General features: G+C 43.2%; 1 protein-coding gene across 5 annotated transcripts in view; it reads right to left on the bottom strand.

Annotated features, from left to right (window-relative positions):
- The window catches only part of LOC147124854 (nuclear factor 1 B-type-like), a 557,582-nt gene that overhangs the window by 249,281 nt on the left and 283,099 nt on the right, over window positions 1-25,202 (bottom strand). For 4 of the 5 annotated variants that reach the window (XM_085994028.1, XM_085994024.1, XM_085994040.1 and 1 more), the window contains exon 3: window positions 9,959-10,012. The exons of the other annotated variant lie outside the window; for it this stretch is intronic. In XM_085994028.1, the coding sequence (XP_085850154.1) occupies window positions 9,959-10,012 (54 nt within the window). The remainder of the gene's footprint in view (window positions 1-9,958; window positions 10,013-25,202) is intronic. 5 annotated transcript variants of the gene reach the window in all.

The raw sequence follows: 25,202 nt of genomic DNA, 5'->3' as shown, positions 1-25,202 counted from the left end.
CAATTTCTACCCTTACTTCCCTCAGCAAACTAGGATGCATCCCATCCGGACAAGGTGACTATCCACTTTAAGCTCTGCCAGTCTTTCTAGTACCTCCTCTTTGTCTATTTTTATCCCATCCAATATTCCAGCAACCTCCTTGTTTATCATAGGTTTGGCAAAGTCCTCTTCCTGGGTAAACACCGATGCAAAGTATTCATTTAGTTCCTCAGCCATGCCTTCTGCCTCCACCAATAGATCTCCATTTTTGTCCCTAATCAGCCCCAACTTTCCTCTGACGAGCCTTTTACTGTTAATATGCCTAAAGAAGACCTTTGGATATCCTTTTATGTTAACCGCCAATCTATTCTTGTACTGTTTCTTTTCCCCTCTTATTTCCTTTTTCATTTCTCCTCTGTACTTTTTATATTCAGTCTGATTTTCCCTTGTATTATCAATCTGGCATCTGTTATACGCACCCGTTTTCTACTTCATCCTATTCTCTAACTCTTTCGTCATCTAGGGAGCTCTGGCTTTGGTTGCCCTCCCTTTCCCCCTTGTGGGAATGTACCTAGACTCTACCCGAGCGATCTCCTCTTTAACGGCCGCCCATTGCTGCATTTCATGTCTGCCTGCCAGTCTTTGACTCCAATTTACCCGGGCCAGATCCCTCCTCAATTCGCTGAAATTAGCCCTCCTCCAGTTAAGTATTTTTATTCTAGGTTGCTCCTTGTACTTCTCCATAACTAATCTAAACCTTACGATACTACGATCACTATTCCTAAAGTGCTCCCCGATTGTGACATTCTGCACTTGACCAATTTAATTTCCCAGGACTAGATCCAGCAACGCCTCCTTCCTCGTTGGGCAGGAAACATACTGAGCAAGAAAATTCTCCGAAACATACTTCAGAAATTCCTCCCCTTCTCTGCCCTTAACACAATCACTGCCCCATTCAATATTGGGGGAGTTAAAATCTCCCATTATCACTACTATCCCATTATCGTGCCATTTATACTATATTGTCTGTCCATGTTAGTCCTCCCAAAGTGCATCACTTTACACTTCTCCGCATTGAACTCCATCTGCCATGTTTCTGCCCATTTCACCATCCTGTCTATGTTATCCTGACGCCTATAACTATCCTCATCATGATCTACTACTTTGTCAAGTTTCATATCATCTGCAAACTTTATAATGCTGCTGCCTACACCCGAGTCTAGGCCATTTATAAAAATTGTAAAGAGTAATGGACCCAAAACTGACCCTTGAGGAACAGCACTGCAAACCAGCTCCCAGTTTGAAAAACATCCATCCACCACCACCCTTTGCTTCCTGTCACTGAGCCAATTTTGTATCCAAACCACCGCTTTCCCCTTAATTCCATGGGCCTCCATCTTCTTAATAATCCTCCTGTGTGGCACTTTGTCGAATGCCATATATACATCTACTGCACTACCTTGATCAACCTTCTTTGTTACCTCATCAAAGAATTCAATCCAGTTGTCAGACACGATTTGCCTAAAACAAGTCCATGCTGGCTCTCCTTGATTAACCCATGCCTTTCTGCAAGATTTTTTTTTCTCTTTTAGTTCTTTTTTGTTAAAGGACAACGGTAGTTAGCAGTAAACTGGAGAGTTGAATTAAAGATTGCACTTATATTGCCACTTTTGCATCGGAGCAAATGATTCTTCATGCAAATTGACAAGAAAGTGGCAGTATAACTCCAGTGTCAGATCTCAATCTTTCTCTGTAATGCAGTAAAGCCCCTTCCATGGTTGTATACCGCTTATGCACGGCATCTGGTGGAGTATAACTCCAGTCTGTGCTTATTGTATCTGTTGTGAATGCCCATCAATTTGCATCTTTCAAAACTTGTAATTTATCTTCTTCCTCGTTAGTTAAGATTCAGGGCACCACTAAAGGAGCGCAGTGCCTGAGTTGGAGCTGCTGCTGGGAGAGGGGGTGACATCATAATGAGCTGCGGAGAGGTTCTTGAGCAGGGCTTCATTAAAAAGCAGCAACCGCACTGCAGACCCATGATTACCCTGAGTTGAAATACCGGGGAGATCCACTTGTACTATATAAGAGTATTAACCCTTAAAATGGTAGAGATCATTTATCATGCTCAGCAGGCAATGTCGCTTGAACTTTACATTAAACATCTAGTCTTACTCTTAGCTTACAGTGACACGATATTTGTGCTTTAACTGAGGTGTGAAAACACCATACTGATTTTGGGAGGAGGTAGTCACGCATCGTTTAAGCTTTGCACTTCCCTTAGAGCTCGAGATTATGATGCAAATTTGACAAAGGGAACAATCGGAACAATATGAATTTGGCAGAGGTTAGTCACGGAATCACAACCACCTTTGTGCAGCATTCCAGGGTGTTACATAGAACAATGGTACAAAGACGTACTACAGGTAGCAGAACACACACCTGACTTTCCAGTAGCTGCTCTCTGATCTCACTAATTGGCTTATTACCTATCTAATGTTAATTTATTATTTGCATGTGTTAAAGTAAAAAGACTTCAAAAGAATTCTGATTGCCAGTTGGCTGTTTACAGAATGCCGTCTTTTGTCTCTTTCCCCAGTCCCAGGGTTATACACATTTTGAACTTGGAAGCAGAATTGCCAGCTCCTTTGACTCCACTCATTTCCTCCAAATCAAAGGTGTTGCTATGGGTACCCGCATGGGTTCTAGCTATGCCTGCCTTTTCGTGGGATATGTGGAACAATCTTTGTTCCAGCCCTACTCAGGTCCCCTCCCTCCCCTCTTTTTCCGGTACATTGATGATTGTATTGGTGCCATTTCCTGCTCTCACCCTTAACTAGACAATTTCATTCACTTTGCCTCCAATTTCCACCCTTCCCTGACCTTCACATGGTCCATCTCCGATCCTTCCCTTCCCTTCCTCGACTTCTCCGTCTCCATCTCTGGGGATAGGTTATTGACCAACATTCACTACAAGCCCACTGACTCCCGCAGCTACCTCGACTACACTTCCTCCCACCCTGCCTCCTGTACGGACTCTATTCCATTCTCCCAGTTTCTCCGTCTCCGCCGCATCTGCTCTGACGATGCCACCTTCCACACCAGTGCTTCCAACATGTCTTCCTTTTTCCTCAACCATGGATTTCCCTCTACCGTGGTTGACATGGCCCGCGACTGTGTCCGTTCTATCTCCCACACTTCTGCCCTCACCCCACCCATCCCTCCCGGAACCACGATAGGGTTCCCCTTGTCCTCACCTTTCACCCCACCAGCCTCCACATTCAACGGATCATCCTCCGCCATTTCTGTCACCTCCAACGTGATCCCATCACCAAATGCATCTTCCCCTCCCCTTTCAGCATTCCGTAGGGACCGCTCCCTCCGAGACACCCTAGTCCACTCCTCTGTCACCCCCAGCACCTCTTCCTCTTTGCCTGGCACCTTCCCGTGCAAGCACTGGGGATGCAACACCTGCCCTTATACCTCCCCCCTTCCCACTGTTCTGGGCCCCAAACACCCCTTCCAGGTGAAGCAGTGATTTACTTGTACTTCTTGCAATCTAGTATACTGTATTCGTTGCTCACGATGTGGTCTCCTCTAAATTGGGGAGACTAAATGCAGATTGGGTGACCGCTTTGCAGAACACCTTCGTTCAGTCCGTAAGCATGACCCCGAGCTTCCGGTCACCTGTCATTTTAATTCACCACCCCATTCCCACTCAGACCTCACCGTACTCGGGCTCTTGCATTGTTCCACAGAAGTTCAGTGTAAGCTTGAGGAACAGCACCTCATCTTCCGATGAGGCACTTTACAGCCTTCCGGACTCAATATCGAGTTCAACAATTTCAGATCATAACCTCGGCCCCCATTACATTTTTACTTATATTTTTATCCACACCTTTGTTTTGGCCCTCCCCCACTTTTTTTTCTCTCCCACATGGCAGCTGTCTCCCATTCTGCCAGCGCATTTCACACCTAATCTAGAGCCATCTTTTGTCTCTCCACTAGTCCTATCATCATCTCATCTCATTTTGAATACCTCTTAATGTCTCTTCACTTCTCTTTTGTTCTCTCCCAGCCCCCAAACTGGCCTTTTAATCTGTTTCATTTCCTGTGCTTTTTCAGTCTTGACAAAGGGTTGCGACCCGAAATGTTGACTCTATTTCTCTCTCCACGGATGTTGCCTGGCCTGCTGAGTTTTTCCAGCATTTTCTGTTGTTATTTCGGATTTCCAGCATCTGCAGTATTTTGCTATAGTGCCAGCTCGGTGCCTTCCTGAAGCACAGGCAAGGTTCCAGCTACTCAGAAACACTCAGACACGCGTTGCTGGCAGCTCCACATAATTAAAAGCAGACTGCAAAATTACTAGCTGAGGTCTAGAGTGCTTAACTCTTCATTGTTCAACTCTCTGTACACAAAGAGTACAGTGTTTATGGACGTCTTGGGTAGGTTGATCTGCAGCTAGACAGTTAATGAAGGAAGCATTCTTTTGTTCTAATTTGTTCACCAGTATTGAAACCAGTTTTTGAATCAGCCCCTAAGAGTAGCCAAAATCTGTTGGAGAAGTGAAATATGTAACTCAACATTAAGTCCTTGCATCAGTGCGTGTGTGTGATTGTCTGGGGCTAATCAATCCTGGGAGTTTAAGATAATGGGAAAAATTGCTTGGGTAAAAAAAGTCACCTTAATATCATTTAAAGCATACAACTATGATGGATATTCTGCTAGTTTAGTGAGTAAATGCACCAATTAGTGTGGTACTGAGCTATGCAGACCAGGAGGATCCTATGTCCCGTTTCTGTACTGTGCTGAGCTAGCTGATGACAGCTAGGGGTCGTACAACAGAACTCCACTCTCCTGGGCTAGGGAGTGGAAAAATCAGTCAGGGTTTCAATCGTTGAGCGATATTCAGTGAGTCCTGCTGAAAAGAGAAAGAGAGAGGGAGTTTGTGTTTGTGTGTTAGAAACGGTGAGCTCAGCTGTGATGTCCTCCATAGTCAAATAGCCTACAAACAAACTGCTAAGGGATCCAACATTGACTAGTGATATTTTCAGAAGTTTAGGATGGGTCTGATGAATTAAATAGGTTTTTTTTCCCACTCCCTATTATATTTCTCTGTAATAATGGCCATTTAAATAAAGTACCAGAGGGCAGCAAGTGCCCATGAAACCATATACCAGAAGGAGTTATTGCCTTCAGGAGAAGGAAAAGGAGAAAATTGGAGGGAAAAAGTTATAATAAAAAGCAGATAACCACAATCCTAGAAATTGACGTTGTCTCGTGCTGATCAGCAGTAACCCAACACTGTGGAGTCCAATTACATTGAAGTCCATTAAACAAAGTGAGCAAGACCCATAAAAATCCCACAGTCAAAAAAAGAACATTTATAGGGCATGGCAATCTTTCAACAAACAATTCAAATACAATAACAGAAAGTTATTCAAAGAATACAAATTCCCTATCAGAAGCTGCTCATCACTATGTACACATTTTAGGTATGTCCAGATCAGAAGCCTTTTATAGAACTACAACTCCCAAGATTCCTGCTAGTCTGGCAATAGAATTGGTCATTTACTTAGAAGCCATTGCTCACATTCGCACATGGATTTTTAATTAGCATTGTTTTTGACAGTCTACCAATATGTAAATAGTTATTCTTCAATAGGTTGCTAACTTTACTTCATTTTGTTAGTGTGTGTGTTTTTGAAGAACTATCAATATTGGAAAAATGTTAGGGATAAGACTCACGATTAACTGAGAGGCTGACTACATGTAAACATATGGGTTTGAAACTCCCGTGTGTGCTATTTTTAGTAAGTTGTTAACCTGCTTAAAATAAAATGGCTTAACGGGATTTTTAACAGTGCCCAGAGGAATTTGATAACAAATACATTAACTAAAAATAGTACAGATTGGTTGTTTTTAAACCCAAATGAGTAAAGCTTGAGTCTAAGGAGCAAGAGGCTAAAGAAAGGAATAAAATAATGTTAAATAATTCGTTGTAAAATCATTTTTTTTAATTTGCCAAAAGCAAGAAAACTGCAGATGCTGGAAATCTAAAACAAAAATCAAGAACAGAAAATGCGGGAAACACGCAGATCAGGCAGCATCTGTGGAGAGTGCGAGGGGTCTGCAACTGAAACATTAACTCATCATTTCCTCCACTGCCCTGCTGAGTGTTTCCACCATTATCTGTTTATGTTGAAAATAAGTCATTGTGTATAGCATGGGAACCAAATATAGAACCAATTAAAAAAGACAGCATTTGTAGATTCTAAATGTTACTGAATGGAAGTTTTTCAAAAGTGCTAACAACGGGAAAGTGCCAAATTACGAATAATTAAACACCTAAACTGCAGATCCTGTGGTGGTGTAGCTTTTGATTTTTGAGAAGAAAACTATCCATAAAACACCTGGAAATTAGATGATATTGCACCCATTTACTGTGAATAGATGAACAGTGTTCAAAAATGCTTGTTATCTGAGAGATGGCAGGAAGTCGTTTAGTAAGTTTAGCGACACTTTCACATAATTTAGTGAGGTTACAAATGGTCAGTAGCATAATATCCAGCTACTGTATATCTTTCCTAACTGTACACCATCCAATCGGCAGCAGAGATATGGGGGTAAAGAGATGGCCAACTGTGAATGAGCTAATACAAAACACTGGAGATCGAAGGAGTGCTGGAATAGTTAATTCCAAAATAGCCAATCAATAATTATTTTTAAAAAGCAAGAAATCAGAAAAATGATGAAATGTGCTTGCTATGAACAGCATGTTGAAGCTGGAAGGAGAGATTAAATATTTCAATCAGTTATTTTAAATGAGTCATTCAAAAAATGGGCTCTGTATTGACATGTAAACTTGGATGAAAAAATACTTTAAATAAATCACAGTTGGTTGACATTTAATTAAAATTTAATCCATTTTATAGGTTTCACTGTATTCCCCCACCCAAAATGTCAGTATAATCAAGGATCAGGTTACAAGCTCGTATGTGTTATAACACGACAACAAATGCATCTGCTGTTCCACCAGAGAGAAACCACACACACCTACAAGAAAGTCCTCAAAAAGATGTAAACATTTTTTTGATTAAAGCTATTGGCTTGATTATCCAAGCCCCGAGGAGGCGGGCATGGAGGCGGGACAGCACATAAAATTGGAGAAATTGGGGCGGGTGGCAAACCCGCCCCCATCCCGCCTCCGTGTCCTTTTGCCAGGAGGCGGGAAGAGGTGCAGCTTCGGGTCCCATCTACTGGAGGCGGGAAAGGCTTTTAATCCTTTTAACTGCCTGTTAACAGGTAGTTAACAGGCAGAAAAAGGGATTGGTGCCATTTTACCTTCACAGGTGAAGGCTTCCCGACCTCTGAGAACCCTGCCAGATTGGAGGAGACGTGGAGGACGTCTGCGGCGGTCGGAGGCACCTGGAAGTAAGGTGTAGAGGTGAGTGATGGCTGCAAGTGTGGAGTGGTAAGTATGCAAGGTGAGTGATAAGTTTAAAAAAGTGTTCACTTACCTTTTTTTACTTCTGTAGTCTTTAGCCGTGCTGTGCTGGATCGGGAGAGCGGACATCCACCTTGTGAATTTCAGGTAATGGCTGATGGACCCTCCAATCCATCAGACATCTGAAATTTACTTTTTTACAATGTTTTTTCAGTCTTCACCACAAAAACGAATCAAACTACAGAGAATGTCAGTGTTTGACAGCTTCACAGAGCTGTCAAATGCTGTCATTTCTTCTTTCAAGAAGTCTTGACAGATAGCACGTCCGACGTTGACGTGATCTGTCAGTGACTTCTTCCCTAATTGGCTTGCTGAGCCCGCCGGCGGGCTTAACAAGCTCAATCAGGGGAAAATCCCTTTGGTTGGTCAGGCGAGGATGGAGGTGGGACATTGACAAGACAAGCAGCAGTCCCGCCTCCAACTCGCCTCCATTGACAAAATCCAGCCCAATGTCTCATCATGAGAATGCCAGACTGGGTGGGAGGCCACTAGATGTTAAGTAACACTTTAAAAAAAATCCTCAAACAGGATCAGTCAAAAGCTGAATAAAACTCAATTTTATGGTGGAATTCACAGTTAAATGTGATTTTTCCTCACATGAATCTTTTGCACTAATGGAAATAGTTTTGGAAGCTTAGTCTGTACTTATTGCATGGCAGCATGGTGGCATAGTGGTTAGCACTGTTGCCTCACAGCGCCAGGGACCCGGGTTCGAATCCGGCCTCGGGTGACTGTCTGTGTGGAGTTTGCACATTCTCCCCGTGTTTGCGTGGGTTTTCTCCGGGTGCTCCGGTTTCCTCCCACAGTCCAAAGATGTGCGGGTTAGGTTGATTGGCTATGATAAATTGACCCTTAGTGTTAGGAGGGATTAAATACATGGGGTTACGGGGATAGGGTGGGATATGTGTTGGTGTAGGGGTTACAGGGATCGGGTGGGATATGTGTCGGTGCAGGCTCGATGGGCTGAAATGGCCTCTATCTGCACTGTGGGGTTTCTGTGATTCTGTGATTATTGTGTGCACTTTCTTAATGATGTGCAATACCATGAATAAAATGTATAAAAAGAAACATAACTCAAATGCCTTTTTTCCATCCAAAGTCAAGCATAGCTTTGCAATCAAAACTTTAAGCTAGTTAGAACTTCTTGGTAAGCATAACGGGGTCAAGAAAAGAAATATTTTCCTTTTGATAAATAAATAGCATATTTTCTACAGTGAAAATGTTGAAACAAATATCACAGAATGAACACGGGACACTTGTGCTTATCAGAACTTCTCTGCAGGCAACAAACTAGTTTTGATAACCATAGCCCTCAGTCGAACAGGGTTCAGAAATGATGGTGCTTTTGTTCAACTGCAACTGATAAGCAGACGTGGACTGCAATCAGCTTGTATAGCAGTCGCACTTTAGACTTAAACAGTAACAGATACAGAAATGAGGAAATCGCTACAAACAACACACTGAATTTCAACTCTGCAAAAGTTCAAAAGCCTTTCTGTGGGACCTCCATTGCTCGAGTAGCAAGGAACGTGAAAGTGCAACAAGAATGGAATTAACAAAGTTTCTCTGACAAAAATTTAGCATTAAGTTACTGAATGAAAAATATTAATTGCTCAGGGAGATTTGGCACTTCATATAGTAAAGGTGAGTGGCCTGCTTCCCTTACCCTGCCTGTCTGCAACACTGGCAGTAATATTTTGGCTACAGTAATGTATGTACCAGTCTGGAACCAGCACCTGTTTCAGTTGCATCAGTGGTATAGACCCAAGTTATACTGGCCAAGCACAGATTCCAATACCCCCGGCACCCCCTCCCTCCACTAGATATTTGTTTCAACCTCCTGCACCTGCACATGTAACGGAAGTAGCCATCATATTGCAGACACACACAGGTAAATTACATGGAGCAGGTGCACTGTGAACTTCTGGAATGAAATGTCCCTGAGCCGAGACCAGCAGAAAATAAAAACATGAAAGACAGCAAGTTCGGCTTACTTTGTAGTTGTACCTACCCTGTTACGCTGGTTGTTGTGGTGGGAATCTTTACAAATTTCAGGTCCTGCTTGAACTTAGGAAGGCTGGAGCTATACTGAAGGCTCCATGACACATAGTGGGTCTGAAACTCCCTACTGAAGATGGTTTCAGCTTTCAGGCCACGATGTGTTGCGGTGTCAGGCACCAAAGTTACACTGCAGATTTAGTGTTTTTGTAAAAGGGAAACTACATTCCACCAACATAAAATTGGAGCCTTTTTCGCAATCTACTCCAGCACTGGCTTCAGGCAGTGAAGCTGTTGACCTCAGGAAAGGAGGGAGTGAGCGAAGGTGCACACCACAAGTTGGGATCTGAGGCAGGGTCACTGTGGGGAGCGAAGGGGAGGGAAACACTGCAGTCTGGGGGTATACGATGCTTAGCTCTTCCTTTTAAAATGAACATTCAAAATGTTTCCCTCAGCTTCAAGTGAGTCACTTACCTGGAGCATTTTTTGTAGACTCGCTGTGGCTTGGACTGTCTGCCTGCCCTGAATCTGGTAAAAAGAAACAAAAAGAAAACAAAAAAAGTAAAAAAAAATGTTTAAAAATGAGGAAACTAGATTCCAAAGCAATTTAAATAATTTACTAACTCTTTCAACACATTGTCTACAGATTCTGGCAACATTGCCTGTTTTCAATTATACTATTAAATCAAGAATACCATGCTTTGTGTAAAAAAAAATGAAGAAGCTAACTGTGTCTTTTGTTACTGAACATCTCGAATGCCACAGGCTAAAACTAACTCATTCACTGCAGAAGCCCCAATTTAGCACCATCTCAAATATAGTTCTTGGGGTATTGACAATGCCAGCTAAGCCAGTGAAAAGAGCTTCAAACAAGCAATCTCTTAAAGGGTAAATGTGTAGTGAATCAGTTAAAAGAAAAATGGATCTGAACATTCCACCAAGCTTATAAAATAAAATGTTGAGTTAACAGTCTACTGGTCAAGTTTGGGTCATTTTATCATGGGGGAGGGGTATTAATCATGGCTTTAGAAATGTACTCCAGGATATGACCATGAAATTGGGTAAAGATAAAGGATGAAACAATTTTACAAATATACACTTTTTTTCTGAATATGCAGCATCTGAAGAATAAAATTAACGTGATCTTTCTTTATATTTTTGCTATTTCAACTGGAAATCCTCCATTTCTTTACTGGGATAAAGTAAAGGGATACCATGTTCTGTAAGTTACATAAAATGGCTTTACACAGTATCCTCGAGTACTTCACTCCTGACATCTTGACAGCTTGCACCACGATGTGGATTAGACAATGCCAAGTACAAATGGGGAATATTACAATAACCAACAACTATCCCCTCAGCAGTTGAGTGTCAGTCATGTTAGTCGAGATCATTCAGACTGAAAACTGGGACAAAGTATTTGCCCGGTTTCTTAGCTACCATCTAGTGGGGGTCGCAAAAATCCTGTACAGTTTCTTGGCATGTGAATAATTCTGCAATACTTCATTTTATAATTCCATAGACCCCATGTGACAGACACCACTTGGGTGGCAGCATAAGCAGAGAGGAATTAAAAAAGAAAAGGATTATGAAACATGTACGAAGATAAACTGAAATTATGTATTATTTAAAGGAACGAAAGGATAGTTGTAGAAAAAAAATGAAGAAAATAAACAAGGACTTGTAGTGAGAAAGAAAAATGCAGAAAAAGGACCACACAGACAGCGTGGAACAATATATAATAAAAAAAATTAAAAGCAGGGAACACAAAACTAAATAAATACATCTTACTGTTACATACTAAAAAAAGGCATGTCTTCTGAATGAAAATTGTGCAGGTAGTGGTATTAAAAGGAAAAACTGTGACTGCTAGAAATCTGAAATAAGTGTGGTCAACTGAGATTAAAGAGAGAACATTAGGTTAACATTTCTTCAAAAGCTATTCACCACAATAGACCACGGGTGCCCTAAAAGAAATGTTAAGTTATCTTTCTCCTTCAAATGCTGTTGTGTATTTCCACCACTGTCTATTTTTATTTCAGTATTAGCATTGCTGATGGTAAGTTGGATGAGAGCAGGGTTCAGCCATGTAACAACCAATATCTTATTCTACTGCTAAGGTGGAACTGTGTTTCATTTGGTCTGTTCACTTAAGGCCAGAAGGTCTAATTGCTGTCAGGAAAACAGTCTGAGGTCAATCAGAGTTTAATGTACATAGCTGGCCCCAATTTTAACTCTAAGTGGAATCCCCACTTAGGCCTGAGTTAAAATTACAGTCGGGTCTCAACGATGTCACTGGGCCGCAACATGCATGTGTGAAGAAGGACTCTGTTGGCTCCCGGCGCGTGACACCTCTGCCTGCTCAGGAGAGCAGGTTAAAATTGCAGATGTTGCGATCCTGGCGGCTTTCGGACATGTAAGGGCTGGAGCGATTTTAACTGCCCCCTCCCGCCACGTTTTTGCTGAGCGAGTAGAGTTAAAATCGCTGGTGAGGGAAGTTTGCAGATTGTAAAGTCCTTATAAAGTCTTTCTTTCTTTCTTTCTATTATCTATATATATGCATACTTTTAACACATTTTGACACATTAGCCAATATCTAACTGGTTAGTGTCAATCCTAAATACCCAATGGGAACTTCTATTTTTTTTCCCAAACATGTGGTATTAAGTAACTTTTTAATTCATAATATCACTGGCACAAAAGAGATATTCAATTAGCTTTTAGAAACATCTAATCATGTGCTGGCTTGTCATTATACATGTGCGGAAGGGTATTTGTAGCTTGTGGCTTTTATCAATGAGCCAGGAAATACTTGTTTATTCATGCATTGCTGAGGAGCTGCTCCACTCTATATCTCAGCTCAAGCATAATTGGCCATTGTACTCACCTTAGTCAAGGGACTGCAAATTCAAAAAGAATTAACAATTACTGCAACTTCTCTCAGCCTGTTAAACACCCAAAATAGGGCAAGTGATGCAAGTAAGGTCCGTCCCTTCTTTCACTGTACATAGAATCACAGCATATTTCTGTTTCTTTTCATAATCTGAGAGAAAACAACACTACAGTACACTGAGACACCCACGGGCATAGAAAATGAAAAGAAGTGGGGAGGGGAGAGAGAGATGTGGGAGATTAGAAACATCTGTAATCTTAGTGTGAAAATCTCAGTCCTCTTGTCTTCCTGACTCTTGTGGTGTTGACTGGGCTCTGCCCTCTCTGCTTTGCCCCGAGCAGTTCTCCATTTAGAACCAAACCAAGAATCTGATGATTATGAACCACGTGCCTTCATATAATATGTTTATAACCAATGACTCGTAATTTGCGGTCAGCGGCGAAGGAAAGTTGTTCGCCGCTGGACCCGAATTAAGCTTCCCACAAAGATCTCGCAATCTCTGTAGTGAGAAGTTCGGCTTTTCTGATGTGCAGTTGAAATCAACGTAGTACTGTATATATTGGGAATCCCACAGTGTGATGCTGCTGTGATGTCAACAAGCTGTCTAAGCAGCCAATCACATTGCAGAATTCTCACAGACAGGGAAACCAGGAAATAAAAAGGACTAATAATCAATCGCTTTTAAATTTTTTTACAAAGAATAAAATAAAGATTGGGATATACACATTGGGTTAAGGTAGAAGCTGAAATATCATGAACTGAGAGAAAACAACACTATAGTACAATGAGACACCCATCCAAATTTTTAAAAATATTATTTTAAAATCTAATATTTTTTACTCAATGGATAAATTTAACATTCCACCAATATAAAATTGATTTTTCAGGGCCAGAACAGTTGTTGATCAGTAGTTATTACTCAGATCACTGTCAAAATCCTCATTTAAATGAGTTTAACTTTTTATGGGGTTTCTAACAGCGATATTTGTTCGGAAAAGGGGATATTTTTGTCCGATCAGTGATTTCACCGATTGCCGGCTCTGGGGGTGTGGAGCAGACTGCAGCTAGTGCCTGAGCAGTGAATGACAGACCGCAACTTCAGGATTCCCGTGTTAGTCTGCGTGTGTGCAAAATCCTGCAGTTGCGGTCAGTTTCAAAGGCAAAATGACGGCGTTCGCCGTCATCAGGAACGCAAGTTCCGGGCCATTATCTCAGGGCGCCGTGCGCAATGTGTCATCAGGTAAGGCGGTTCTTTAAATTAGCCACTTCCGGCAGAAAACTCATAAAATGTGGAACAGTGAGGGATGTTTCCCAGCCATTATATCTCTTCACCGGTATGTAATAAACAAGAACATGTACTGATAGGAAAATGAGTTACATATGTCTGTCTGTCTGTCTGTGTGTCCGCTATACACTCAAAGGTTATAGAGCGTACCTACACATATGTTATATCAAAAGAAAGGTTATGATCAGGGGAGTGTCATAGGCATATTTACTTTTTGGTCAGACAAAATTTGTTTGGACAGTATACAAAAAACATTCAAAAATCCGCTCATTAGCGGTTGACCAATCCTACCACTCATTAGCATTGAGTGACGTGATGGTTGACCAATCCTACAGTTCAGTGACCTGATGGTTGACCAATCGGTGCATCACGGGCGGGACCTAATCCTACAGCCTCCCAAAATTATCGCCGCCAATTTTTCCCCTGCTTTTCCTCAACAGTGAGCGGGGCAGCTGTGTTGGCCCGCCGGAGCGCAAGGTGAGTTGGGGTCACTTGGGCCGGGCCTCACAACCGCTCAGCCCAAGACACAGAGTGGGGGAGCGGCAGCCGCACGGCCCGAGACACAGTGCAGGGGAGCGGCAGCGGGCGGCCATCAACCGCGCGGCCCGAGACACAGAGCGGGGGAGCGGCAGCGGCCGGCCATCAACCGCGCGGCCCTCTAAACTGCCCTGGCAACGCCGGCCCCCCCCCAGCTATATATATGATATACACACACACAGGATGCAGACTGCTCTTTGCCATGCTCCAGAGATTAAATCAGATAATCTAGGTTGAGAGTGAAGGAGTGCTGGATTGTCAGAGATTCCGTCTTTTGGATGTGACATCAAACCGGGGCCCCATCTACCAACTGAAGTCCCCAGAAAGCAGTCGGAAGATGAGCTGGGGAGTTCTCCCGGTGTCCTGGCCAATGTTCATACATCAACCAACACTGCCAAAAACAGATTATCTGGTTATTTATCCCATTGCTGTTCATGGAATCTATCTGTACGCAAACTGGCTGCAATGCTTGTCTACACTGACTATGCTGCAAAATACTTCATTGGCTGTGAAGTGCTTCGGGATATCCTGAGCACATGAAAGGCACGATATAAATTCAAGTTCTTTCTTTCTTTGAAACATGCTAGCATAATAGCAATGTAGTATGCCAGGAATCTTGGCGGTAAACTTCTTAAGGATGAAGTATAATTTACTGTATTGCTGCTTAACTACTTATACTACAGTCAGCTGCAACAGATTCCAAACTAAAATCATGACAATGTGATTATGGATGAGCTTTCCCAGGTGGCTCTGTTAGTAAGTATACTGGTACATGTGGACCTGAGCGATGCAGGCCAAGTAGATCCCAGATCCCTGAATTATGAGGAAAGACTGGAAAAAACTGGGCCTGTTTCTACATTGACAGGTAGGTAACTAAGTGGCAATATTGTAGAGGTATTTAAGATATCAAATGATACGGAATAGGTAAATCTGGAGCACTACTTCAAGGTCGTCGTCGTACGTGTCTTCACACTGTTCCCTTTGGGGAACTGTATGAAGTGGTGGAAGGTTTTCTGGCCGCGATTAACACTCCTTCCGTGACCGTAACCATCTTCGTACCAGCCATTAGGGTGGTTAGTCCTATGGCGGGAGGGTTTTACGGGCTCCCATGACCCATATGAGGGGGGGGCCACCCACACCCATGGACGCAAGTATCCCGCTGGATGTCAACCCAGAATTTAGAGCCAGAGCTCCGACTCCACTTGCCGGGACTGTCTGGAGCAGGGTTCGAAACCCTACGCCTTCTGGCCCAGCGGCGGGGATGCTATCGCTACGCCAAAGGCCCACTCCACTTCAAGGTAAGGCACAGAAATAGGACATCAGGCATAGGTTCAAAATGCTGAGAGGCCAGTTTCGAACTGATATCAGTAAGAACTTGATGCAAAGAGTGATCAATATTTGGAGCAGTAGGTGTGGTGACAGCAGAAAACTTTGAATTACTCAAGATCCAGTTGATAACACAATGAAGGCATCAGTGGAAGATCAAAGATGGGCCAAATGGCCTCCCTTACCTGTAATTATCTTGTGATGTCCTGCTGGTTATGCTGGACATGACATTTCATAAAATAGGAAGTAAAGTCTCAAAGGATTTTGGATGTTACATCACTTTAGGAACAAGTAGAAATTCAACTACAGGATGCACAATATATTTACCTAATCTGGTTGCTCTTTGTTAGCTTTCTAGAACTTCCATATTTCATCATCTTATCTCTTGACCATATGTCACCCCGTTCCTTGTGACCAGCACTTTCTGAAATCTGACGAAGGTTCATTGACCTGAAACGTTAACTCTGTTTCTCTCTCCACAGATGCTGCCTGACCTGCTGAGTATTTCCAACAATTTCTGTTTTTATTTCAGATTTCCAGCATCTGCAGTATTTTGCTTTTGACTTCCTGAAGTCCTGTGGCTATCTGTGTCCTGCAAATGGAAGCATGACCTTTGCTGCTGCAGAACTCATCACTTAAATCACTTCTCAAACCACAGTCCTGCAAGCACAATCTGTCCCCCTTTTGACCCTTTGACTTGCAAGTTAAACTTCTTTCAGACACTACAGTTTCTACCATGTTTCAGCACAATTGAACACCAATACTATATTATCGCCCACACAGAACTTACATGGATTACAATGTGTCCTGAAATTTTATCTTACAATTGAAAATAAAAATTGCATGTTCAATTTTATATTTAATACTAGCTGGGGGAGCCCGGCTTTGCCAGGGCTGTTTTGGGCCGGGCGGTTTAAATCGAGTGCCAGGCTTTGGGGCCTCTCTGTGTCCCTCTGTGAATCTGCTGCCGGGCAACATTTTAAATCGAGTCCCAGGCTTTTGGGCCCTGTCTCTGTGTCTTTGTCAATCTGCTGCCGGGCAACATTTCTACCTTTTAACACCTTGAAAGATGAAAGTGAAAGTACTTATAAAACGTTTTTGGTAAATCTTATGTTATTTTTAAAAGAGATACTAACTTTTTCAAAGCTGGATGAGCAGAGTAGTTTGAGCTGGAAGCTGAAGTAATGGCAGTGAAACAATGGCTGCCAGATCCCTGAGATGAAAACGATTAGTCCCGCCCACACACATCAGGGGACCGTACTGTAGGATTGGTCAATCGTGACGGCACAGGATTGGTCGAACCTTGACGTCAGTCAATCAATGCTAAGTAGCAGATAATGAGTTTAATTTTGAAGGTTTTTTGCATAAGGCGCGAACAATTTTCGTCCGACCGAAAAGTAAATACGCTTACGACCGTCCCGGAACCGTAAGCTTTCTTCGGAGGTAACGCGCGCGTAGGTAGGCTCTATAACCTTTGAGCGCATAGCCGGACAGACGCACACCCAAGGACAGAAGGACAGACAGACAGATAGACAGACAGATCGACTCGTTTATATATATATAGATAGATGATTTATATTGTACCATAACTAATTTTATACCATAATAACCTCAATTTATATCATACATTTCTACATTACAGCACCTTGGCTGTCTGCAAGTACAGTATCATAACTACAACACACAAATGTGCATTCACCTTTCGTGAAATGCTCCAAGTTTAGTCCCGTGGTTAGTATATGATTGGCCCAAACCATTAAATGAATCTTCTAATCCCTTCAAACTTGTTTTGCAATATTTTTATAAACTCCTTTCTTTCTTACTTTTTCTCACAGTATGCCTGCTTATTCTCATCATGTTCAGTTTCATCTTGTTTTTTAGGATCTGTTTTAAGGCTCCTCTCCTCCCCCCTGCCCCCAACACCATTAATTTTCATCTGACTTTATGTTGTAGGCCACTTAATATGATAAATTTGTCTGGCAAAGTAAGGAACACAAGAAGCTGCCACTATTGTTCTGTAATGTATCTTATATATATAAAGGAGTCGATCTGTCTGTCTGTCGATCTGTCTGTCTGTCTATCTGTCTGTCTGTCTATCTGTCTGTCTGTCCTTCTGTCTGTCTGTCCTTCTGTCTGTCCTCACGTGTGCGTCTGTCCGGCTATGTGCTCGAAAGTTATAGAGCGTACCTATGCGCGCGTTACCTCCAAAGAAAGCTTACGCTTCCGGGACGGTCATAAGCGTATTTACTTTTCGGTCGGATGAAAATTGTTCGCGCCTTATGCAAAAAACCTTCAAAATTAAACTCATTATCTGCTACTTAGATACATAGATACATAGATACATAGATACATAGAAGATAGGAGCAGGAGTAGGCCATTCGGCCCTTCGTGCCTGCTCCGCCATTCGATGAGATCATGGCTGATCCTTTAATTCAGTATCCCGTCCCCGCCTTCTCTCCGTAACCCTTAACCCCTTTTGCCCGTAGAAATATATCTAATTCCCTCTTAAATATATTTAATGAGCTGGCGTACACTGCCCTCTGTGGCAATGAGTTCCACAGGTTCACCACTCTCTGAGTGAAGAAATTCCCCCTCATCTCTGTCCTAAATGGTTTAGCCCTTATCCTTAAATTATGTCCTCTAGTTCTGTTCTCACCCGCCAAGGGAAACATTCCTTCTGCATCCAGTCTGTCTAGACCTGTCAGAATTTTATACACTTCTATGAGGTCCCCTCTCAATCTTCTAAACTCCAGTGTGTACATCCCTAAACTACATAGTCTCTCCTCATAGGTCATTCCCGCCATTCCTGGTATCAGCCTGGTGAATCGCCGCTGCACCCCCTCCATGGCAAGAACATCCTTCCTCAGATGAGGCGACCAAAACTGTACACAGTACTCGAGGTGTGGTCTCACCAGTGCCCTGTACAGCTGCAGCAAGGTATCCCTGTTCCTGTATTCTAACCCTTTTGCTATGAAGGCCAGCATACCGTTTGCCTTCTTGACCGCCTGTTGCACCTGCATGCTCGCCTTCAGTGACTGGTGTACAAGAACACCCAGGTCTCTCTGTACTTCCCCCTCTCCCAATCTATTGCCATTTAAATAATAATTTGCCCTCCCGTTCCTGCACCCAAGGTGGATAACTTCGCACTTGTCCACATTATAGTGCATCTGCCATTTATCCGCCCAATCGCCCAGTCTGTCCAAATCGCTCTGGAGCTTCCTGGTCTCTTCCTCTGAGCCCACCCCCCCTCCTAGTTTAGTGTCGTCTGCAAATTTGGAAATGCTGCATCCGACTCCCTGATCCAGGTCATTAATGTAAATTGTGAACAGCTGGGGGCCCAGGACAGATCCCTGTGGTACCCCACTTGTTACTGCCTGCCATTCAGAAAATGAGCCGTTTATTCCAACTCTCTGTTTTCTATCTGACAGCCAGTTCCCTATCCACGCCAAAACTTTCCCCTTTATCCCATGAGCCTCAATTTTCCATGCTAATCTTTTATGTGGGACCTTATCGAAGGCCTTTTGGAAGTCCAGGTACACCACATCTACTGGCTCTCCCCCATCTATTCTACCAGTTACTCCCTCAAAAAATTCCAATAGATTAGTCAAGCACGATTTACCCTTTGTAAATCCATGTTGACTCTGTCCTATCCTGTCCCCATTTGCTAAGTGCTCCGCTATTTCATCCTTAATGATGGACTCCAGCATTTTGCCCACAACTGATGTAAGGCTTACAGGTCTGTAATTACCTGCTTTTTCCCTACCCCCCTTTTTGAATAGTGGGGTAACGTTAGCTACCCTCCAATCCATCGGCACTGTTCCCGAGTCTAATGAATTCTGAAAAATCATCCTTAGTGCATCCGCTATCTCTAGGGCCACCTCCTTCAGTACCCTAGGATGCATGTTATCAGGCCCTGGGGATTTGTCCACCTTCAATCCCTTTAGCTTCCTTAACACCATATCCTTAGAGATATTGATTTGCGTCAGTTCCTCCTTTGCCAATGTCCCTATTTTTCCCGATATCCCAGGGAGGTTTTTTGTGTCTTCCTTCGTAAAGACTGACCCAAAGTATGCATTTAGTTGATCTGCCATTTCCTTATTTCCCATTATATATTCCCCCGTATCTGACTGCAATGGACCAACTTTGGTTTTCACCAGTCTTTTCCTTTTGATATATTTATAAAAGCTTTTGGAGTTAGTTTTTATATTTTCCGCCAGCTTGTTTTCGTAAGCTATTTTGCCCCTCTTGATCATGCCCTTTGCCCTCCTTTGCTCTATCTTAAACTGTTCCCAATCTTCCGCTCTGGCGCTTTTTTTGGCTATTTTATACGCCCTATCTTTGGATTTTATGCTGTCTCTAATTTCCCCATTGATTAACTGACGTCAAGGTTCCACCAATCCTGTGCCGTCACGATTGACCAATCCTACAGTACAGTCCCCTGATGGTTAGCCAATCGGTGTGTGTGTGTGGGTGGGACTAATCGTTTTCATCTCAGGGATGTGCCAGCCATTGTTTCACTGCTTCCAGCTCAAACTACTCTCCTTATCCAGCTTTGAAAAAGTTAGTATCTCTTTTAAAACTAACATAACATTTACCAAAAACGTTTTATAAGTACTTTCACTTTCATCTTTCAAGGTATTAAAAGGTAGAAATGTTGCCCGGCAGCAGATTGAGAGAGGGACACAGACAGGGCCCAAAAGCCTGGGACTCGATTTAAAATGTTGCCCGGCAGCAGATTCACAGAGGGACACAGAGAGGCCCCAAAGCCTGGCACTCGATTTAAACCGCCCGGCCCAAAACAGCCCTGGCAAAGCCGGGCTCCCCCAGCTTATATCTATATATATAAAACGGTCTGTCTTTCCCTCTGCCTTTCCGTCTGTCTGTCCGGCTATACAATCAAAAGTTATAGAGCGTACCTACACATATCTTATATCAAAAGAAAGATTATCATTAGGGGACTCTCATAGACATATTTACTTTTTGGTCACACAAAAATTGTTCGGACAGTATACAAAAATCGTTCAAAAATCCTCAAAACTCCGCTTAATAGCGGTTGACCAATTCCTACCTCTCATTAGCGCTGAGTGACGTGCTGCTTGACCAATCCTACAGTTCAGTGACCTGATGGTTCACCAATCGGTGCATCACGGGCGGGACTTAATCCTCCAGTCTCCCTAAACTTCGCCGCCATTTTCTTCATCCCCACAGGGACAGCACCAGCCAAACAAACCCCCACATTGCGACTCCGGGAGCGGCAGGTAAGTTTACACACAGCGGGTGGGTCATCGGCAGCGGCCGGCCATCAACCGCGTGATCCGCGGGGGAGCTCAGCTGGGGTCCGTCTTGGCCCCAGAGCCCGGCTGGGCCTGACGCGCTAGGCCCCGCACCGCCGGTATCACAATGGCACCGGGCCTGACACAGGGGACAGACAGGGGCAGGGAGACCGCACGCCCCAATATTGCCCTGGCAACGCTGGGCACCCCCTGCTAGTATATGTATATATAGCACAAAGTTGAAAAGTGGTCATTGGTGTTATGTTCATTAATAAATAGACATTCTTATTATGAACACAGCTAGCTTCTAGATAGTCATTTATTCAGTACACGTTCTCTAGGTACAGTATCTGTAGAGATGCTGCATGTGTGCTCCTGTGTGCAGGCGGCCATCTTGACTGTTGCCTTGTGGGTAGCCTAGCCTCATGGGTAATGTAGTCTTAATATATATACAGCTGGGTAGTGTAGTCTTATACATACAGCTATATACAGCTCTACACAGCTCTATGGCTCCACCTTGTGTCCACTATAGAATGACATGTTATTGATCATTACAGTTGGGTGGACAAAGGCAAGCACTTAGTGGATGATAACAGACATTGAGGAGGCTTTTATCAGGCAGCCATACAGCTATCAAAACAGTCAGTGCACAAATGTTCCCAGTAGTTATGGCAAGGGCAACGGATTTTTCAAAGAAATCTGATTAAAATGTCTGAACTATCCTGTGTACTGTATGTATATGCTCTCGCAGAAGAGTTCCTACTGAAATATAAATCTTTGGCAGAGGTGAATTATCCTTCCATCCATACAGTTTTCTGGCAAAGGTACACCCCATAGTTAACAAGCCAAGATGAAGACAAAAGAGACTGAAGCAGACGACAGGAAGCACGCTGCTGACCACGTCTCTTCCTGGCACTTGGCCTTCAGGCTGGGTGAATTGACTGTTGCCAAACCAGAAACAGTGGGAACACCCGACTCCTGTATTATGTAAGCATAGCCTTGTTTGGCTGGGCATTCATGTATGGCAGGCTCACTCACTCACTCTCACACACACACACAAAGCAAATTGTTAAATCAGAGAAAATAGAGTAAATTCATTAACTTTGGATGCTCACAAGCATGATTTGGATAATTAATTAAAAACCTGCATTCAGTATGAGCAGTAGGACCTGAGATTACTGGAATAAACTAGCAACCAGGGGAGAGGGCAATGCCAATGGGGAAAGAGCACCAATATGGCTTTCATACCACTACTAAAGTGCTCTACTCCAAAGAAGAGTGGTTGGAGATTTTAATAAAGTGATCTGTTGGCTATGCACAGTCTGAAGTGTAAATCATTGTGCCAGAGCCTCTCGATATATGATGCAGCATGATGTTAAAGTTGAATTAATGTGATGCGCACCATGGAAGTTCTGAAACTGCAGTACAGCCAATTGAGAATGGCACCAAATGGACTTCAGTGATGATTTCTCGCCCAATCAGATGCTTCTGAGCTTGATAACCGCAGTACAACACTGGCTAAATGTTGCACCAAATAACTTTGAACACAGAACTGTAATAGCTGCAGCTGTTAACTGCAAACGCTACAGATGTGTTCATGAATACAAATCCAGGTTTTCATGGAAGGCACTTTATTTATAACTTCTTTGAATACCACTGGGATTTTATTGGAATCACGTGAAGAATGTTAATGAATACAAGCTCTGGGCCCCTGTAAAGGGAAAGCCGTGTGTGCTACTCACTCATTCGTATCTTTCTCATTCTTCATCAATAACGTTGCTTCAAATGAAGCACAAGAAGGCCACATTTAAATAAAACAAACTTTTCAGTGAATAAACGATGGGCACACCTGGTTGTCGAGAGTAAAAGGCGGAACTAATGATGCACGGTTACTACACGGTACTCGGGAACTGTGGACAGCTTCTGGCTTCAAGGCCCAGAGCACTAAAGTCAGTTAGCTGTCTGCGTCACATCACCAAGCATAGTAAGATGGTTATAATTGTCTTCCAACTCCCAGCAACCCCCATACCTGCTCAACTATCACCCCTGTCCTTGCTGACCTACATTAGCAACCCGCCAGTCCTCCGGCACTACTCCTGTATCATATGAGGATTGAACCCTGTGTTTCATCAACTCTGGCCTTTTGTGCATTTTCCATTCCCTTCGCTCCACCATTAGGGGCCGTGCTTAACCTCATGGTCTAGAGTTCCCTGCCTCTGCCCCTCTGCCTCCACAACTCTCTCTCCCCCTTAAAACCCTCTCTCTGGCCAACATTTTGGTCACCCCTCCTAATCTTTGGCTCGGCATCTAGTTATTTCTGATTACACCTCTGTGTTCCACCTGAAGGAATTTTTCTGTGTTCAATGCAACTTATTGTAGTTGTTGTTGAATTCTCCCATTGGAGGCGATGTACATACATAACCGAGGGTACAATGGGTTTTTTCAACCATTTCTTCCTGTTTGTGAATGGGAGTTAGCGCAGGGATCACTGATAATACATTTTACACCAAACAAACACTGGTGGCCAATACTAATATTTCACAGTGAAGAGAAAAGTTGGAGCCAATTCCATACATCGTGATCAGATTTATGCACATGGTCCTAATACTGTTGTAACATTTTCCAGATCTATATGCTTTTCAATTCAATCACTTAAAAATGACAATATATTATGAGCTATACAATTTTTGGAAAAATATTTTCAATATTCTTATCTAAACACTGATAACAATTACCAGGGCATGAAATGAAATGAACGTTTCTTTAGTCGACTCTTTACTGTATATTTCCAGGGAGATGTCCTTTTCTGCCCAGTATCAGTTTTATTGAGAGTTTCACAGATGTTGAAAACAACCCTGCCTTGCCAAGTCCTGCTTTGCATAAAGTCCAGGCCTTTTTGTGCCTCATTAAGAACAATGAACTCTTTAAAACTAGTCTTGGCTGCTGTTCCACACTGTGTGCAGGCTGTCGACATTTCCAGAGAAAGGCTTGGCAGCCATTTTAGGTATGACCTACGCTGAGCACACGTACAGAATGCCTGCCAAAAGATCGGAGAGTGCCAAAACTCTCTTGGCACCAGCAACAAATTTTATAAAGATAAATTTGCCAGAAATATCATAATTACAAAACACTAAGGCCAGGATGTTGAACATTACAGCTGTGTCAATATAAACATCTAATTTAGCAGACTTCCTCCACCGAGCACACACTTAGCCAAGTCAGAATATCTGCAGTGACGTCAGTGGCTTACGCTTCAGTTTGCATTTCTGCTGAACACAATGCAGAACTATTTGGACTGAAATATGCCTGTCATGCTAGGTTGGCCACCATAGCGCCAACATGCCAAGATAGATGTGGGTGTGTCTATATATATATATAAACTAGGCCGCTTTTTTGCCAGCGCTCAGAGAGGCAGGTCAGAGGTTAAAGTTCTATTGATTGACGACGGGTCCCGAACCCACCGTCAACCCGCCTCCAAACAGCTTTCCAAGTGTCGGGTCCCCGATTTGCGAATGGACCTGACACCTAGCAGCGGGAAACGGATTAAAGTCAATTACCTGCCTATTAACAGGTACTTGTCAGAAGTGTTCAGCCTGTTTTTTGATTTCCCCGCTTCTGGGTCAGGTTTCACGACGTCCGGACACCACGCCAGATAAGTGTGGCGTGTTGTGAGTCTGGAGTAATATTTGTGAAAAGATGACAACTGCAGAAGTGTTGTGAAGGATGCAATGTGGCACATGGTGAGTTTCAAAGCAAAGAAAATGTTGTTTACTGCATTTTTAATACATTTACAGATTTCTTTAAATTCAACTATCTGCCCAGTGCCACCTCATTGGGAGAACCTCTCTCACCAGTGACAGATCGCTTCTGTCATCTCACCAGCAGCTGCCATCTATTCCAGCCTATGGAGGGAGTCATTGGAGAGCCTGGGTGCAAGAGTTTACCTTTGTGCAGTGATTGTCAGTGTTTTCAACACCTCAATGCTGTCAAACGCTGAGAAATCAACTGTCAAAATAAAATTGTGCGTGGTCCCTTTAAGGAAACCGGCAGATGACGCGTCATCAAATGACATCATCAGACCCGCTTCCTGTCCACAGGGCGGGTTTAACAAGGTCAATCAAGGCAAAGTCACGTCTGTGGATTGGAGGCAGCTGGGGGCGGGACCAGAACCCGGAAACCAGCTGCCCCGCCCCCATTCCGACATTGAACGCAAAATCGCGGCCATATGTACACACACAAGTCACATATAGATTTTTATATAAATAAATAAGGGTCTGACATAGGGTCATCGACCTGAAACGTTAACTCTGTTTCTCTCTCCACAGATGCTGCCTGACCTGCTGGGTATTTCCAGCATTTTCTGTTTTATTTCAGATTTCCAGCATCCGCAGTATTTTGCTTTTG

This window comes from Somniosus microcephalus, chromosome 1, assembly GCF_052327205.1.
Source record: "Somniosus microcephalus isolate GS21.2 chromosome 1, FLI_Smic_1.0, whole genome shotgun sequence".
NCBI lineage: Eukaryota > Metazoa > Chordata > Chondrichthyes > Squaliformes > Somniosidae > Somniosus > Somniosus microcephalus.
This window is presented reverse-complemented; position numbering and strand designations above follow the sequence as displayed.